Consider the following 18,675-nt stretch of genomic DNA (forward strand, 5'->3'; position numbering starts at 1 on the left):
GCCCATGTTGACTCCAATGCTTCCCACAGTGTCAAGTTATTTATTTTTATTTTTACCTTTATTTAACTAGGCAAGTCAGTTAAGAACAAATTCTTATTTTCAATGACAGGAACAGTGGGTTAACTGCCTGTTCAGGGGCAGAATGACAGATTTGTACCTTGTCAGCTCGGGGGTTTGAACTTGCAACCTTCCGGTTACTAGTCCAACGCTCTTAACCACTAGGCTACCCTGCCGTTATCTGGAAGTCCTTTGTGCGGTGGACCATTCTTGATACACACGGGAAACTGTTGAGCATGAAACACCCAGCAGCATTGCAGTTCTTGACACAAATCTGCCTGGCACCTACTACCATACCCCGTTCATAGCCACTTAAATCTTTTGTCTTTCCCATTCACCCTCTGAATGGCACACATACACAATCCATGTCTCAAGGCTTAAAAATCCTTCTTTAACCTGTCTCATCCCTTTCATCTACACCGACTGAAGTAGATTTAACAAGAGACATCAATAAGGAATCATAGCTTTCAGCTGAATTCACCTGTTCAGTCTATGTCATGGGAAGAGCCTTCTGAATGTTTTGTATTCTCAGTGTATGTTGTGACTGTTCTGATAGAGGAGTGCGTTGCACGCCAGGTGCAAAATACAGGGATTATGTGTCCTATGCTTCTCACCACGGCTAGACGACACGCCCAAGGATCTAGCAGATTGTAGATAACATCAGCAAACTGCCCAGGAGACAAATAGAGTGCTGGCAGTAAGAGGGTGTAACCTGCTCTCTTCTCAGCTGACCAGCGACGTGGATCCACCTGCATAGAGTTATGTTTGTTCTTCGAGCATGAAGGGAGGGACAGACTAAAACACTGAGTACTCTGCAATGGGGAAGACGCAGATTGTAGAACATCAGTGGTTTGGTTATCTAAATGTCTGATTTTCAGTTATCTTTCAACTTACTTTCCATTTCCTTTATCACCTCACCTGTAGTGGAATCAGTTAGTGATTGCTGCCAAGTTAGGAACTATGACAGTGTATAATTTGAACTTGGATCTAGGTTTCCTAAGCAATGAAGAGGCACATGCTGTTGTTGAAGTTCTAGAGAGAGACAAGCGTCTAAAGGAGATTGAAAAGGAGAGGATTGGGTAAGTGAGAGATCGTATACTTTAGTGTAAAAGGACAGCATTTGATTTTTTAAAGTTGGATTGAATCGTGGGTTTCTGTCTTGCTTTTCTGTGTGTGTGTGTGTGTGTGTAGCTACATACTTTATGTCTGACTAATCATTTATACCTGTGTGGTCACCAGACGTCTGCTTGAGCAGCGGGGGGACAGAAAGTCTGTGTTAGGATGGCCGGAGAACCTGAGAAACCAGCAGACTAACAAGAGCAGTGTCCACCCATCCCAGGCACCACACAGCACTAACATAGGTGAGGGCAGACCACCAGATACACTGTCTACACCAGTGGAGGCTGCTGAAGGGAAAACGGTTCATAATAATACTGGAACGGTGCAAATTCAATGGAAACCATGTGTTTGATTATTTGATATATGGGTATATCCCCCCCACATTCTGAAATTGCATTTCTGCGCACCCCCCCAGGCTACCTGATGGGACTTTGATAAATGCAGAAAATTGCAATCAAAATAAACATTGTTTACATGACTATAATGCTTTAACTGGCCTACTGCCATAATCAGTTTCATATCAAATGATTTGTGTGCATGTAAATGTGCTCACTGTGTTTCATATGTTGCATTACTAACTATGAAGCTCCTGGCCCTTATGCCATGAACTGCTCTGGTTCTACAGGGTTAAAAGTGTCCTCATAACTTAACAGATGTCTCATAACATGACTTTCCATATACTGTAATTATCTGTAAATATGTACTTATGGTTAATTGTTAACTTGCTCTGTCTATGACTGGCTAGACGTGTGTTAGGGAGAATAATCACTATTATGTACACTACCGGTCAAACGTTTTAGAACACCTACTCATTCAAGGGTTTTTCTTTATTTTTACTATTTTCTACATTGTAGAATAAAAGTGAAGATATCAAAACTATGAAATAACACCCATAGAATCATTTAGTAACAAAAAAGTATTAAACATATCAAAATATATTTTATATTTGAGATTCTTCAAATAGCCACCCTTTGCCTTGATGATAGCTTTGCACACTCTTGGCATTCTCTCAACCAGCTTCATGAGGTAGTCACCTGGAATACATTTCAATTAACAGGTTCTTAAAACTTAATTTGTGGAATTTCTTTCCTTCTTGATGGGTTTGAGCCAATCAGTTGTGTTGTGACAAGGTAAGGGTGGTATTCAGAAGATAACCCTATTTGGTAAACGACCATACATCAACTGTTCAGAGGAGACTGTGTGAATCAGGCCTTCATGATCAAATTGCTGCAAAGAAACCACTACTAAAGGACACCAATAATAAGAAAAGACTTGCTTGGGCCAAGAAACACAAGCAATTGACATTAGACCAGTGGAAATTTGTCCTTTGGTCTGGAGTCCAAATTTTAGATTTTTGGTTCTAATCGTTGTGTCTTTGTGAGACGTGGTGTGGGTGAAAGGATGATCTCCTCATGTGTATCTCCCACTTGACACATGGAGGAGGAGGTGCTATGGTGTGGGGGTGCTTTGCTGGTGACACTGTCTGTGATTTATTTAGAATTCAAGGCACACTTAACCAGCATGACTACCACAGCATTCTGCAGCGATACGCCATTCCATCTGGTTTTGGGCTTAGTGGGACTATCATTTGTTTTTCAACAGGACAATGACCCAACACACCTCCAGACTGTGTAAGGGCTATTTTACCAAGAAGGAAAGTAAGGGAGTGCTGCTTCAGATGACCTGGCCTCCGCAAACCCCCAACCTGGTTTGGGATGAATCGGATCACAGAGTAAAGGAAAAGCAGCCAACAAGTGCTCAGCATATGTGGGAACTCCTTCAAGACTGTTGGAAAAGCATTCCAGGTGAAGCTGGCTGAGATAATGCCAAGAGTGTGTAAAGCTTTCATCAAGGCAAAGGGTGGCCATTTGAAGAATCTCAAGTATAAAATGTATTTAGATTTTTTTTAACACTTTTTTGGTTACTACATGATTCCATATGTGTTATTTCATAGTTTTAATGTCTTCACTATTATTCTACAATGTAGAAAATTGTACAAATAAAGAAAAACCCTTGAATGAGTAGGTGTTCTAAAACGTTTGACCGGTAGTGTATTACATGTAACTGTTAGCATGAACTGTAACTCTTCAAATAAATATATCTTAAATAAATCCCACAAAAAAATAAAAAACTCATCTGCACTTGTATTACTAGCGCTGACTTTCCTAATAACTACTTTAATGAGTTAAAATGGACAAACTACGACTGTGATATGTGGTTGTCTCACCTAGCTATCTTTAGATGAATGCGCCAACTGTAAGTCGCTCTGGATAAGAGCATCTCCTAAAGGACTAAAATGCCAAATATAAGGTGAGCCATTGACCCAGAAATGGCCTGAAATTGCCCTTAGGACAAGTGATAACTAATAAGATGTAAGAGATGGAATCTGATCTGCTACTCCTCCAATGAGAGCATGACTAGGTCACTACTGGTGACCTAACTGTAGATATTGCTGCTACTCATGAGGTTTGCCGGGTCAGGTTAGTCAGTCAGCCCATACAGTCCTACTCTTTATCTTTGGCTATAATAGTTAGTAACTCACTGCTGCTTGTCCTGAGTGATATTTCAACACGTTGTCATTCTACAGAGCAGCAAACTGTGAGAAGTAAACCACTAAAAGGGAAGGATGACGGTAGCGGAAGACATACAACTCTGCGAGCCCGTCTCAGCTCCATGTTCAGCCTCAGGGTCCCTCTGAGGGGCAGCAGAGACCCGGGAGGGAAAAACAACAGCCATAACAATGGGTGAGCCTTTGTAACAAATAAGTAGCTGGTACACTTACAAACATGGTGGAAACATGCAGATTACTGTGACAATAGCCTTCAGAGGATGAAATTAGGGTACAGGGATATTCTAATGCAGGCTTATCCCCATCCCCTAGGGTTAGCAACGTCTCCTCTTCTGGAGGACAAAGCTGCGAAGGCAAGAGTACTGAGGCAAAGCATGTGGAGGAGCAAATAGGTGAGCTTGCAGAGGAGCCTAACAAGGAGGTGCACACAGAGGAGGAGCTCACCAAGGAGGTGCACACAGAGGAGGAGCTTACTAAAGAGGTGCACACAGAGGAGGCACACACAGAGGCGGCACACAGAGAGAAGGAGCTCACAGAGAGTCCTGCAGAGGAGGAGCCCACTGAGGATCACTCAGTGGAGTCTAATAAGGTACAGACTAGTGCATAATGGCCCTCAGTAGGTGTGTAGTAACCAGTGCCTGGGTGTTCCCCTCACCTTTTGGCCTATAATCTCCTTGTAAAGTATTGCTTTCCACACTGCATCAAAGTTGTCGTATTTCACACACCCCCTTCAGGGAGCCTTTTCAACAGCTTGGGTGTACCTTCAGCAGGTTTGCATGCCTATGACACATGCTTGGGTAAACTCAGCGGCTTGTGGCAGTTCTTGAGAACATATTCTAACCTATTCTCCTATATCTATCTCTCTGTCATGTAAGTTAGCTTGATAGCATGTTTGCGTTCACAACCACATTTATTTGATTAACCAACATTTTGATTAATTGGGAGTTGCATGTATTGTTGAGTTATTATGAGATTGGCCCATAGCTTTTGATGAACTCATGGATCAAAGGTTAAATGCAAATATTGATTCAAATCCCTCTATTGTATGTTGGTGCCAAGCACAGCAGGTGATGTCTAAAAATAGACATGATTTGCATACTTAAACTCTTTCTCTCTCTCTCTCATTTACAGGTGATTGGACCTGCTGCCTTCCCTGTGGGTGAAACAGGGAAGAGGAGAACAGATCTACTGGAAACAGGGGGAAAGCAGGAGAGCTCCACAGGTGTGTAATGGCTCCAGTCCTCCTCTGGTTATTTACTAAAGGACAGATAGTAAACTGTGTGTTATGATTGCAGCTATGAGGGCTCCTAGTTTGGACGGGGAGTGAAACAGACACTTAAACAGTTCACTTGAGCATTCTGTAACCCATGTACACACAAATGGAGCCATATATGTTTAGATGTGGTTACTTCTGTTATCCTTGATTTGATATGCACTAAGTGTACAAAACATTAAGAACACCTGCTCTTTCCATGACATTGACTGACCAGGTGAAACCAGGTGAAAGCTATGATCCCTTATTGATGTCACTTGTTAAATCCACTTCAATCAGTGTAGATGAAGGGGAGGCGACAGGTTAAAAGATTTGTAAGCCTTGAGACAATTGAGACATGGATTGTGTATGTGTGCCATTCAGAGGGTAAAAAAACATTTTAGTGCCTTTGAACGGGGTATGGTATTAATTGCCAGGCGCACAAGTTTGTGTCAAGAACTGCAATGCTGCTGGGTTTTTCATGCTCAACAGTTTCCTGTGTGTATCAATAATGGTCCACCACCCAAAGGACATCCAGACAACTTGACACAACTGTGGGAAGTATTGGAGTCAACATGGGCCAGCATCCCTGTGGAACGCTTTCGACACCTTGTAGAGTCCATGCCTGACAAATTGAGGGGGGTTTTCTTGATATTTTGTACACTCAATGTTTACAAATACTTAGTAAAGAAATTAGATTGTGTCTCAAAGAGGCTGGTTTCCTAGCAAATAAATGGTTAATAAAAATATGAACAACTGTGTCAAAGGTCAATGTACCAATCTTGTTCTCTTCATTGGCCAGCCATAGGTCAGAATCAGAGAGAGGACCAAGAAAGTTCTGGAGTGACTGGACCAGCGTTAGCACCACAGTCAATCAGCCACCCACCAGTGAAGCATGAGGATCCTACATCTAAACCTCGGAAAAAAGAACACATCCAACCATCAGCTGAATTGAAAACGTCTATTCCCTTTAGCCCAAATCGGAACATATGTAGCTGCCCCATCCGCCCGCACCACTCTAACATTTCCTCCCCCTTCCTTGCACCTCAAGAGCAGTCCCTGCCCAGGACTGCCACTGTGGAGAGTCTTTCCCCTGAGGTTACGAACATTCCCTTTCACAGCCCACATCAACCACCAAAACTTCAGTCTTCTAACTTGAAGAGGAGCCAGCTTCAGAAGGCCTCTGGTCGGGCCGTAACACCAGCTCGCCATTTGTCCTTGATCAGGCCATGGAGTGTGGAGTCACCAGGAACGTTCTCCTTGCTAAGACCAAGCAGCTCCACCACACTGCCCACCTCCCACTATGTAGAGACCCAGGCTGAAGCCTCCGGCATCTCCTCCAACTTCGCCTCCGTCCTCCCTTCCAACCTCTCCTCCGACCTCCCCTCCAACCTCCCCTCTGGCCTCCCCTCTTCCTCTGACCACCGAGAGAGTTCAGTCACCTTGAGAGAGCACATTTCAAGAAGTCATCTCACCTTGTTCCCTGCCTCTGACCTACAATGTTTCCCACCCCAGACCCTCAACAGAATCCTGCCTCATACTACACTGTCTCATTACCCTCTTGGATATAGGACCAGATTAAGCTCATCTTTGATATTTAACTCTCTCCCCGTGTCTAAGAACACTTTAGATACAGCAACTGAGAGTCCAAAATACCTTAACAGGTCCAAGTCACTTGATAGACATTTAACCAAGGCTGTGTCTATGGATACTGCTGGTGACAATCACTCCCCCTACTCACCACCCAGCAACACAAGATGGATGTCATCTTCTGAGAGAATCAACATGTTGGCGAAGCAGCATAACTTAGCAGCCCAGGTTGGTTTATCAAAAGCCATCAGCCAACAGAGGATTCTGCAGACGAATGCCTCCGTTCAATCTAATAACCAAAGAATGTTCAAGCACCATGCATATTATTCAGGTGTATATGACACAGGTCCCAGTCTGGCAGTTAAGACTCATTCTCTCTCCAGCCTCAGCTCCAGGGCCTCTCACGGCCTTCAGTCACATCTTCACAGCCCCCCAGTTTCACCAGATCATATGACTGATCTCACCAGAGCCTATGGTGGTACACACAGTGCCCCAGCAGACACAAAACAGTTGATGATAGGGGAAAAAATAAAAGTCACTGGTTCAGAGATTATTGATAGTGAAACACATAATATCAGTGAATTTAAATGTCAGACTTCAAATAAGGATCTGTTTGCATCTCAGATTAGAAAGAATAGCTTGGGTCTGCCTGCTCAGGATGCAACTCTTGTCTCTGATAGGACTGAAAAAGAGCCCACTGGTTACAGAAGCAACCGGAAAGTAGATCAGGTACTGAATCGCCTCAGAATGATATTCAGTAGCAAACGTATTGAGGAAAGGAGTGTGTTGTTTGGTAGAAAGGGGAAAACGGTGCCATCAACACTTGAGAATAGACGGACAGGGAAGAGGTCTCCAGAGGTCAAAGAAGTGCTGAAACCCATTGACCTTCAATGTAATGTGGCAGGTCATCTGAGACAACAAAACAGAGGCTGCAATGGGCTGACAATTTCCACAGTTAAATTAGCATCCAAGAATGCACAGTTAGATATTCATGACAAAGAGAGGAACACAATATCAACTGAGAAAAATGGAAACCCATCGCTGTCAAAAGAAGAATTAAGTAGAACAAATCATCCACATTCACCCTATTTTAGTAGTCAATCCCATAAGGACTCTGGAAGTTCTAGAACCAGTCATTTTAGCCTCAACACAAAGAATGAAGATGTCTTCTCTAGCCCAATGGGTAAGGACAGTAGATCAGATAGGAGTAGAACTGCCTGTTTTAAACCCACACAGCTCTCATACTCCAACAACTCTCCAACCACTACTGATTTTGGCCTGAAACATGGCCGCTCCATCTCTGTCACCAACATTTACTCAAACCGAACATCAAGAAACAGGCGCATCTCCACGGGAACTGATATGGCCCCCACAAGGTACCTAAGGAGTCTGGAGGATATCAGAGGGCCAGGGGACCTTGATCGCCCACCCAGGACCCTTTCCAGAGCTTTCTCTAGCACTCAGAAAACCTATATCAGTCTAATAAAAACAGACAGCATCTTACGCCCTAAGAGCCTGACATTTCCTATGCCTCTACGGTTCAATGAGTCATCGATTTGGCACACAGAGATGTTAAACTCACTTATCATTGATCAGAAGTTGCAAGTCATTCAAGGCCCCATGGAACTACTGCCCATCACTAGCTCCAGTTTGTCAGACTTTGAGGAGTATGACTCAGATACAACTACAGATGGAGAATACTACTTGAGCAGTGATGATTGGGAGAAAGAGTCAATACTCTAGCAAAGGGCGACCGTTTTGAGTAACATTGTGCAGATATTTAACGTTTTTGTGAAAATCATTTCTTATTGGCCTATGTATTTATAGTTGAAAAACATTAATAAAACAAATAATTAATCTGTACATTTATTGAATCCATGTTGATGATATGGTGATGTATGGTAGTGAGAGGAAGCTCAGTGGTTGGCAGTGGGAGAAGATGGAAGGAGATGGATTTTGGCCGAAATTCTGCAAATTTTATAATCGACAAAACATTTATTTTATGAACAGAGTGGACTAAGTGTTGTAGACTTTACCCTTTGCCAAAGTTGTAAAAAAAAATCGCGTTGTTTAGTGCAAATGCGAATTGAGTTATTGCACATTCACACTTCACAGAGTAGGCGTTCCCTAACCAAAATATGCAGACGAATATGGAACGCCGTTTGGGTCTTTGCTTGTCAAAAAAAGATACATGTCAAATAACACTATTTGACGCGTCAAATAAGCTTGTTGACCAATCAGGAGCTGAATATGGCTGCACCTCACATAGTAATTTAACGCGTTCATTATTTTTTTAACATAGTTATTACACGTGGATTACACTATCACTAGTATTTTATATGTCACAACGATTCATCGATACGTATGCTATGATGCTGGTGAAGTTGTCTCGCGCATCTACAGTGCTGTTCATTAAAAAAAGCTAGCTAGCTCATGGATGCAAACAATGTTCTTCCCCCAAAACTGTGCAAAACGACGTCATCTCTTTCAGTAGCTAATAGTTAGGTGTCATCTAAAATAACCTTAATTTATAAAACAGTTCTTATTTGATTAATGGTGGTCGGACCCATCTATGTGAAGCTAGCCACAATAAGGATTAGTCACAATAGTGGACTTTGCGGTTAATAAAAGTATGACATTGACAGTGATGCAAATGATAATAGAATTATGCCATAATTGAATAGATCATAATAAACGAGGTTGGAATGTTGTTATATAAAATCAACAAAATACAACAATTAGTTAATTTGACACAAATATGTTGAAATCACACTGGAGGTATTAGAAAATATGCCATTGACAGTGATGCAAATGACCACAAATAATAGAATTATGCCATAATTGAATAGATCATAATAAATTAGGTTGGAATGTTGTTATATAAAATCAACAAAATACAATATTTTGTTAATTTGACAAAAATATGTTGAAATCACACTGGATGTATTAGACCTTAGAATTGCATTTGGGGCATACTTATTTCACTGCACAGCCTTACCTATGGATTGTGGATCAATGACATGGGGTATCAGTCTACTCAGTAACACCCAGAGAATAGTAGCATCGTAGCTCTTATCACGAGACTCTGAAACAACTGAATTGAGCCACATTTATTGTCAACCTACTATGTGTATTGAACATTATTCCCGAGGGAAAACAATACTGAGTGGATGTTTTGGAGTCTGATAACTCTGAGGAGGGTGTTGGGAAAAATATATTGGGTATTGAGTAGACTGATACCCCATTTCATTGATCCCCAATCCTTAGGTAAAGCTGTACAGTGCAATATGAATGTCAATACACACAATAGGCTGACTGGGGAGGTGATTTCACACAGTCACAGTGCCGCGATAAGAGCTACAACCCTAATGTTTGCGTAAACTCTTCACAGTTGTGTTCTGTGGGTGTCACCGAGTAGACTGATACCCCATTTCACATTCCAACCTTGTTTAACATTATCTAGTCTAAATATGGCATGATTCCACCAACTGTAACCTTCTGCATCACTTTCAAATAGGTACTTTTATTTTGAAGGCTAACAGCAAATTCCACGATTGTGCCTAATCCTTATTGTGGCTAGCTTCACAACACATTAACCGGTCAGGTCGAGCCTCACTAGCCAGATGAAGCTAGCTGACTGCTTATAACGTTAGCTTTGGGCTAGAGGGTTAAGTAGTTGGCTAGCTAACTGAAGTTCAATTTAAATAAGCGAAGAACATGCTAGCTAATACTTACTCACAAGGATTCCTAAATAATTGCTAAGAATGATGAAAATGACTGTAGTTTCTACTGGTCTTTGTTTTCAGGCTGGTTGTATTGATGTTAGCTAGGTAACTTTACCAAGCTAATGCTAGAACGTTTCCAATAGGATCTCGCTAGCTCGTGCTTGGCTCTGCCCACTATGACTCATTTGTTCCCATTGGAAACGACATGTAGCGGTCTAACTTGGTTTGTCTTTGTGTAACCCTTATACAAATGTTAACTTTCAACTTCAATGGGGGTGGGGACATCCCTAGGATTCCGATTAACACGGACCCTGAAAGAAGGAAAAGAAGTGACGTCGGGTAAAATTAAAAGGGAGTAATATCCGGCATTCTGTATTATACCATCAATATTTGGTCTCTGTAAACGGATAGTTTTTCCTGTGTGTATTTCATCAAACTTCCTCAATACACACAAGTCCATACATGGTGCAATCGCATTGGGCCAAATCACAAATTCACCCCCCTTCTGAAGATGAGATGCTGCATGCTAAATTGGTACCCTAAAAATAAATATTAGTTAGGTAGCTACCTCGTCTCTCTACTTTTAGAAAGGAGCTAACTATGACTCTTAAATATAATCTACTCAACTCTATACTGAGCGTATTTCCGTTAGTTTGTATAGTTTTAATATTATTTACTTGTAACTTTCAGTTTTGTCAAGCTAGTGAAGTCAGACCTGAAAAACGTCTTGTTTGGGGTCCAGGGCTAGACCCTAAAGTCGTTTTGCCCGTTCGATCCAGGCTGTCAACTCAGCTGGGGAAAACTTCTCTCCGGGTAAGTGTCTATGATAATATTAATATTTGTCTAACGCAGAGAGGATGAGGCTCTTTGTCTATGTCAATTATTTCATGAATTTCATTTCTTCATCCCCTGGTCAGTCCCTTACTAAAGTTATCTTTGGGGAAACTGTTTAGTAACCCATCCCTTTGAAGGCAATGTCACCCCAAGATCAATTGAGATCTCATACAATGGGGAGTTTATCATCAGATAAACGACTTGTTTTTGTTACTGTAGCCTATGCTTTATTGATGAACAAAATCAAACTCTTAACGTCTTAAACAATGTCCATGATTGGGCAGCCCTTTATTCCCCTATAGAGCCTAATATTTGCGGGCTGAACATTACTCCAATTGTCCCTACGGTTATGTTCTTGTTCCTATAATCGAGGTGATTTATCTACTTTTGATCTCCTCTTTTACATGCAGGTAGACTCGTTCAGAAGCAGCATGTCCGCATCCACACCCACCTTCCCCTGGAAAGAGGCGATGGTTCCTTTCTGATGAGGTACTGTCTGCATTGGCAGATCTGTGTGATCGCTTGAGAGAAAATATCAGTTAACTCATCATCTAAGTCTGCCTGTTTGAATAATATAGATGGCAGTATGTTTATCTGTTATTTATTCTCACTGATTCCACGTGATGCTGCATCCTGTTGGTTTTATGTCCTCAGGCCCAGCCTGTCATGGGTACTGTGACTGCTCAGGGCACAGTCGCGATTTTAGCATGTAAATCTCGGTGCCCCCGCATTTTAAAAAAATGTATGCCAGCAAAGCCACTACACAACACTAAACAATACATTAATTGCACTATAACAGTGACATACAGGGCCGATATAAAGCTGTCCCAACAGCAGTCCTAACGTCTTACCACTGCTACACCTGGCAATCAGCGGAGCCTTGTCTGGCAGCGAAACAGTTCATTCAGCCTAGGGTTGCCAACTGTCTAGTATTACCCGGGATGTCCCTTAAATTGGGCTGAATTGGTTTGTCCCATACGTGATCTCCCTTGTCCCGTATATTCATCCAATCACAGTATAGCGTAAACGCGCCAATTCCTGCAAAGTAATTTCTGTTGTAGTTCGGTCGTTTTGGTATATCATGGAAATATGGATAAACATGCAAAAAAAGAAAAGACTGCAGCTACAACAAACAATGGGAAGCAAACAAGACGTGGGTTAAGGCTGTCAGTGGTGACTCCGACGAAAGCTTTCTGTACTTTATGTTGTCAGGAATTCTCAATTGGCCACGGAGGGGAGAGTGACCAAACTCAGCATGCATCCACAGAAATGCAGAAGAAGGCCACGCTAGCTAAAGGTGCTAGCAATATCATCTACTGCGGAAAATGATGTTCTGCCTCCTACGGAAGGTGAGCCTGTGTATTTCTAAGTTGCCAGTGATGCCTCAAACAAGGGAAATAGAAAAATGTTTCCAGCGTGCGTGAGATATTTCTGTGTCTGATGGAGTGCAGTTCAAGTTACTTGACTTTTATGAAGACAGTGATGAAACTACAAATGGCATACATCAAGCTCTGATGAACTGTCTGGAAAATCATGAACTTGATATTAGACACTTCACAGCCTATGCAGCAGATAATACCAATGTCAACTGTGGAATACACCACTCCGTTTACCAGTTATTGAGCAGTGACAACAATCGCATTCTGAAAGCTAATTGCCCAACTCGCATAACTCATAATGCCTTTTGCCATCCCGATTGAAACTATGAATATACACTGTTTATTCATTCCCATAACACCATACCCACACTGCCGTGTGACCGTGCACTGGCACGCCACCTTTTGTCCCTTATTTGGTAGTGAGAAAGTTGGCAACCCTAATTCAGCCTCATTTACTGCCTTTAAAAAAACATAGCTGATATGGCTGATTTGCTTAAACAAATGTGGTTTTTACTGACAATTGAGATGTACAAACTATGGCATAAGGTGGGGGGGCGAGTAGATAAGAGGCAATCAGTAATTTCGATTGACATTAATGAGCGAGCTAGGACGGACATAGTCAATATAAATATTTTTTCAGACTTCAGTGTCTTCCCCTCCATTGACCTGCAGCGCCTCCTACAGGAGGTTCCCTGTCGGTTCTCCAACAGAGGAGGTCTCATTCACTATGCTGTAATCGACAACCAGGTCGCTGTTCCCTGGGAAAATGCATTGACTTCAAGATAATAAAAAAATGTCACCTTAATTTTATTAGGTCTCTGATGAAATGTTCCTCTCACTATGCAGGAAGGTAAAACGTTGCTTTGTCTTTTTTGTGTCATTGTATGTGTTCACTATTATTTATAGGTGAGTTTGTGTGTGCTGGTCTCTGTCCTTTCATCAATAAGTATGATCATGGTCCTTTCTTAACTGTCCGATGGTACTTATTTGCCCCTCACCAGAAATTCACATAATAATATATTTTCAATATGAGGTGAGGCTTCCTGATGTGGAATTTTACATCAATGTGGGAGACAGGCCAATGGAAACAAGGAAGCAGATGACATTCCCGGGGCTGTTCCAATCATCTCCTGGTGCGGTTCCACAGACACCATCCTCCCCACCTATGACAACACTCACTCCACCCTGGAGACCCAGTGACATTTCCAGTGACCTGCTGTCAGTCCAGGGCAACACAGGTTAATTCTGCTTACTTACACCTCATTAATCATATGCACATTACTCTGTTTCCTTGGCCTCTTGGTCCAACAAAACAGAACAGGCCTTATTCTGTGGCCGGGACAGTCGTGAAGAGTGCCTACACCTGGTCACTCTGTCCAAGAAAAGGGGGAGGGATCTGGGCAAAACAAATCTTGTTGGATTCTTTGACTTATTCAAGGTGGGGGAACATTCTGAACATTCCACCCAAAGCCAGCAGGTTCCCAAAATAAAAAATTGGTAGCCACAATAATATAAAATAAACGTGAATTCTAAACTTTCACACCTTGGCGTAATATACGGCCCTTTCCCATTTACAGTATAAGTATCAGGTGAACGTTAAGGGCACAGTGGCTCCTTACAGGTTCCCTTAGCTGATGCTGGGGAACAGCCTGGTGCTGAAGCAGAATTCACCAAATAATTTTCTACACCCACCTGAAGAAGCCAGGCACCCACTGCATCCCTGTGAAGAGGAGTCTCTGACCTCATCCAAAAGATTGAGTGGGCAATGGTATTTGAGTGGGCAATGGTGTTGGTGTCAATATGTATTTGCTACCATGTATATTTTGGGATACTTGAAATGCAAATGCATGTTGTAATGAATAGGATCTAGCCAGGTTTTTGTGGATATTTGATTAAGATATGGGTTTCTTTATTTTCCCTACAGGGGAATGATGATGAAGTACAAGCGATAGCAAAGCAGGCCAGACGATTGTACGACAGCTCGTACAACCTAACAGATTCTACTGTTACTATTACAGTGTGCTTACAGGTAATTGTCTTTATTTGCTATGCATGCCAATGCTAAATCAGTTCAGATAAATTAAGGTACTGTCATTATCCTTGATACTTTTACTGCAGTGTCAACTCTGATACTGTACTGTGTGTGAGAAAAAGAAACCCAGCTAGGAAAGTTGTCTCTTTCCATAACAGATGTACTCTGAGCGTCAGACCAACCAGCCCACACTGCATCCAGACATGAAGCGGGTTCCCCAGCCATCCGACCAGAGTGCCCTTTGCAGCTGTCAGCAAGAGCCTCAAAGAGATGATCCCAGCCTGGAGAAGGATGAACTCTGATCAACACTGAAAAGAAAGGGAAGAGACACTAGCTATTTCAATACAGAAAGTGCCTTGGACTTCTGCTTGCTTGTTGATTGAGATTCTATGCAATGAAGAAGTACTGTGTGACCAGGACTGCTTAGTGGATGTACCAACACTCATATAGACGATCAAATATTAAATGTGGTTTGAGCCAAACAGACCTTGTCACAGCTCACTTTACTGGGCCTGGAATATGACTGTTTTATTGACAAGACCATTATGCAGAAGCATCTCATTTCACTGACCTGAGTGATATTGCCATATAGATTGGTTTCTTTTTGGACTCTTCTAAAGCCACTATGATTGTGCAATTAAATGACCTATTTACTTCGATGTATTGTTGTGAAAAAAATACAATCGTATTGAAACATTGATGGACGACCAGAAATGTCTTTAACTAGGGCTCAAATTCACACGTGCCATAAAACAAAAAAGAGGGGGCACCCGGATTTGAACCGGGGACCTCTTGATCTGCAGTCAAATGCTCTACCACTGAGCTATACCCCCTTCTGTTCGTTAAGGGGAATGTTTTAGAATATATAGCTACGTGTGTCACAGTTCAGCAATGACAATCTTTTGATTGTAATATTAATATTGACTTCACTTTCGACTGCTTGTGATTAGATTTCCTAGACAACGTACTTTGGTTTTAGCTGTAGTCAATAGTTACAGTTAAGAGATAAACCAAGTAGCTATCTAGCAGGAAGCTAGTAGTAGCACAGATAGCAGACATTTTGGTTGAAGCTAGCGGCTCAGAGCCTTGGCACCATGACCGGAAGTACTGTAACGTTAGCCAGCCAGCGCTATTGAATGAATAGACAGCAGCCTTTTTACAATATGGCCAATTTTGCAACTGTGATAATTAGTGGTAATCATGGTGCGTATTTCAAGTAGTTTGCTAGCGTTGTTATTTACAATTATTCGAACCCAGTGCCATATAGCATATTACTATACAAAACACGTAACATATTGACCCCATTTTGAGAGGTCAACGACAATGTTGCAGTTAGCTATCTAGCTAGGTAAGTTAACTGTTAATAACATCCGGCCGTGATTGGGAGTCCCATGGCGTCGCACAATTGGCCTAGCGTTGGCCGGGGTAGGCCGTCATTGTAAATAAGATTTTGTTGTTAACTGACTAGCCTAGTTAAATAAATGTTAATTAAATGTTCCACAACTAACGTTAGCAGCTAACACAAGCGAGCTTTGTTTGGTCCATACTATCTCTCGAGAACACAAGGGGTCTTACAGCCAGCTAGCTATATGTTACCCTCTATTTAAATGGGATAGGTTCATACATACATACCTAAACGTCCCTTTTTCAGGACCCTGTATTTCAAAGATAACTCATAAAAATCCAAATAACTTCATAGATCTTCATTGTAAAAGGTTTAAACACTGTTTTCCATGCTTGTTCAATGAACCATGAACATGCACAGATGGAACGGTCGTTATTAATACACTAACAGCTTACAGACGGTAGGCAATTAAGGTCACAGTTATGAAAACTAGGGCCATTCCCCCCATAAATGTCATGGAACTCGCAGGTGTCTTGGTGGAAGAGTTGGGTAACATCTCACAGCAAGAATTGACAAATCTGGTGCAGTCCATGAGGAGAAGATGCACTGCAGTACATAACAGATACTGACTGTTACTTTTGATTTTGACCCCCCCCTTTGTTCAGGGACATTTTATTCAATTTCTGTTAGTCACATGTCTGTGGAATTTGTTCAGTTTATGTCTCAGTTGTTGAATCTTATGTCATACAAATATTTACACATGTTAAGTTTGCTGAAAATAAATGCAGTTGACTGTGAGAGGACATTTCTTTTTTTTTTGCTGAGTTTAGTTATCAGTGTATTTGATTGTAACAGGACTTTCCTTATCTGCTCCCCAAAGATTGAGAAATTGAGAAATTCATTGAGCTCCTTCTCTACATATGAAAGGAATGGAGCCTGTACAGTAGAGAGGTGCAGGTTGCCTCTAAACACAACACAGATCTTGGGTTATTTTTCTATACCATAACTAATTAACTAGCAAGGTAACCTAATCAGCACTCAGAGGCAACTACATTGAAGTACATTTTCTACAGCCTGGTGTCTTCTCTGTATTGCAGAATTGTCGTGGACTATATGCACAACTAAAGGACATTGTTCCAGTCACAGGTCTATGTCCCCAAGAGGGACCTTATGGTGTACAGGACACGCTCCGAAGCAGGTGAGTGTCAGCCAAAACACATATTCAGGGGACACCTTTTTACTGATGCCAATTAAAAAAGTATTGGCCAAAGCCCATTTACTGACACCCAGTGATAAACACGATATGTCTTGTGTTACTGTACCCACAGGTTTTCCAGCGTGAGGAATGAGCAGCTCCCCAGTTATCCACAGGAACTCTTAGAGAAAAAAATTAGACTTGCTGGTTTAAAATGGGCCGGTGCCCTACCCACACTGGCCCTACCTACTCACAAACACACATACAGTGCCTTCAGAAAGTATTCACACCCCTTGCATTTTTTCACATTTAGTTGTTACAAAGTGGGATTAAAATTTATTTAATTGTCATTTTTTGTCAAGGACCCACACAACATACTCTGTAATGTAAAAGTGGAAGAAACTAAAAATATATATTTTTAAATGCTTATATATCTAGATTAGATGTGGGTCATTGGCATGGGTCCCCAGATTCTCAAAAGGTTCTACAGCTGCGCCATTGAGAGCATCCTGACCTGTTGCATCACCGCTAGGTATGGCAACTGCTTGGCGTCTTACCGTAAGACACTACAGAGGGTAGTGCGAACGGCCCAGTACATAACTGGGGCCAAGCTTCCTGCCATCAAGGACCTATATAATAGGTGTTAGAGGAAAGCCCATAAAATTGTCAGAGACTCCAGTCACCCAAGTTATAGACTGTTTTCTCTGCTAACGCACGGCAAGCGGAACCAGAGCGCCAAGTCTAGGACCAAAAGGCCCCTCAACAGCTTCTACCCCCAAGCCATAAGACTGCTGAACAATTCATAAAATTGCCACTGGACAATTTACATTGACGATCCCTTTTTACTCTGCTGCTACTGTATTTAGTCAGCCACCAATTGTGCAAGTTCTCCCACTTAAAAAGATGAGAGAGGCCTGTAATTTTCATCATAGGTACACCAACTATTGACAGACAAAATTAGGGAAAAAAATCCAGAAAATCACATTGTAAGATTTGTAATGAATTTATTTGCAAATTATGGTGGAAAATAAGTCTTTGGTCTATAACAAAAGTTTATCTCAATACTTTGTTATATACCCTTTGTTGGCAATGACAGAGGTCAAACGTTTTCTGTAAGTCTTCACAAGGTTTTCACGCACTTGCTGGTATTTTGGCCCATTCCTCCATGCAGATCTCCTCTAGAGCAGTGATGTTTTGGGGCTGTTGCTGGGCAACACAGACTTTCAACTCTGGCTAGGCCACTCCAGGACCTTGAAATGCTTCCTTCGGGCGGTGTGTTTGGGATAATTGTCATGCTAAAAGACCCAGACCCTTTCATCTTCAATGCCCTTGCTGATGGAAGGAGGTTTTCACTCAAAATCTCACGATACATGGCCCCATTCATTCTTTCCTTTACACGGATCAGTCGTCCTGGTCCCTTTGCAGAAAAACAGCCCCAAAGCATGATGTTTCCACCCCCATGCTTCACAGTAGGTATGGTGTTCTTTGGATGCAACTGCATTCTTTGTCCTCCAAACACGACGAGTTGAGTTTTTACCAAAAAGTTATATTTTGGTTTCATCTGACCATATGACATTC

At 41.9% G+C, this 18,675-nt stretch overlaps 1 protein-coding gene, 1 long non-coding RNA gene and 1 other non-coding gene across 9 annotated transcripts; 2 read left to right on the forward strand and 1 right to left on the reverse strand.

The window, feature by feature from the left end:
- The first annotated feature begins 745 nt into the window (after positions 1 to 745).
- On the forward strand, positions 746 to 8,452 carry LOC112228896 (synaptotagmin-like protein 1). Of its 2 annotated transcripts, XM_024394641.2 has the most exons (6): positions 746 to 1,136; positions 1,297 to 1,418; positions 3,764 to 3,920; positions 4,058 to 4,334; positions 4,877 to 4,967; positions 5,800 to 8,452. In XM_024394641.2, exons 1-6 carry the CDS (start codon positions 1,018 to 1,020, stop codon positions 8,328 to 8,330), a joined length of 3,297 nt encoding a protein of 1,098 aa, XP_024250409.1. In that variant the 5' UTR covers positions 746 to 1,017; the 3' UTR covers positions 8,331 to 8,452. The 2 variants fall into 2 exon arrangements, with proteins under 2 accessions (XP_024250409.1, XP_024250410.1); XM_024394642.2 differs by lacking the exons at positions 3,764 to 3,920; positions 4,058 to 4,334; positions 4,877 to 4,967; positions 5,800 to 8,452 and adding an exon at positions 2,779 to 2,980 and having other exon boundaries at positions 748 to 1,136.
- A 1,748-nt stretch (positions 8,453 to 10,200) lies between these two features.
- Positions 10,201 to 17,642, forward strand: LOC112228895. 6 transcript variants are annotated; one of them, XR_002950098.2, is made up of 8 exons: positions 10,201 to 11,125; positions 11,557 to 11,635; positions 12,359 to 12,495; positions 13,559 to 13,763; positions 14,450 to 14,554; positions 14,716 to 15,760; positions 17,000 to 17,100; positions 17,231 to 17,642. It is a non-coding gene; the product is annotated as an uncharacterized LOC112228895 (long non-coding RNA). The 6 variants fall into 6 exon arrangements; XR_002950097.2 differs by having other exon boundaries at positions 13,603 to 13,763; XR_006080427.1 differs by having other exon boundaries at positions 10,201 to 10,872; positions 11,003 to 11,125; positions 12,359 to 13,763.
- trnac-gca lies at positions 15,319 to 15,390 on the reverse strand. Its single transcript has one exon. It is a non-coding gene; the product is annotated as a tRNA-Cys (tRNA).
- Positions 17,643 to 18,675: the final 1,033 nt, after the last annotated feature.

This window comes from Oncorhynchus tshawytscha, linkage group LG30 (genome assembly GCF_018296145.1).
Source record: "Oncorhynchus tshawytscha isolate Ot180627B linkage group LG30, Otsh_v2.0, whole genome shotgun sequence".
Classification (NCBI taxonomy): Eukaryota; Metazoa; Chordata; class Actinopteri; order Salmoniformes; family Salmonidae; genus Oncorhynchus; species Oncorhynchus tshawytscha.

Excerpts from the sequence above, each read along its gene's own strand:
- LOC112228896 (XM_024394641.2), top strand. The coding sequence starts at position 1,018 with ATGACAGTGTATAATTTGAACTTGGATCTAGGTTTCCTAAGCAATGAA. Across the intron at positions 4,335-4,876 it reads ACTCAGTGGAGTCTAATAAG|GTGATTGGACCTGCTGCCTT; the intron begins GTACAGACTAGT and ends TCTCATTTACAG. Across the intron at positions 4,968-5,799 it reads AAAGCAGGAGAGCTCCACAG|CCATAGGTCAGAATCAGAGA; the intron begins GTGTGTAATGGC and ends TTCATTGGCCAG.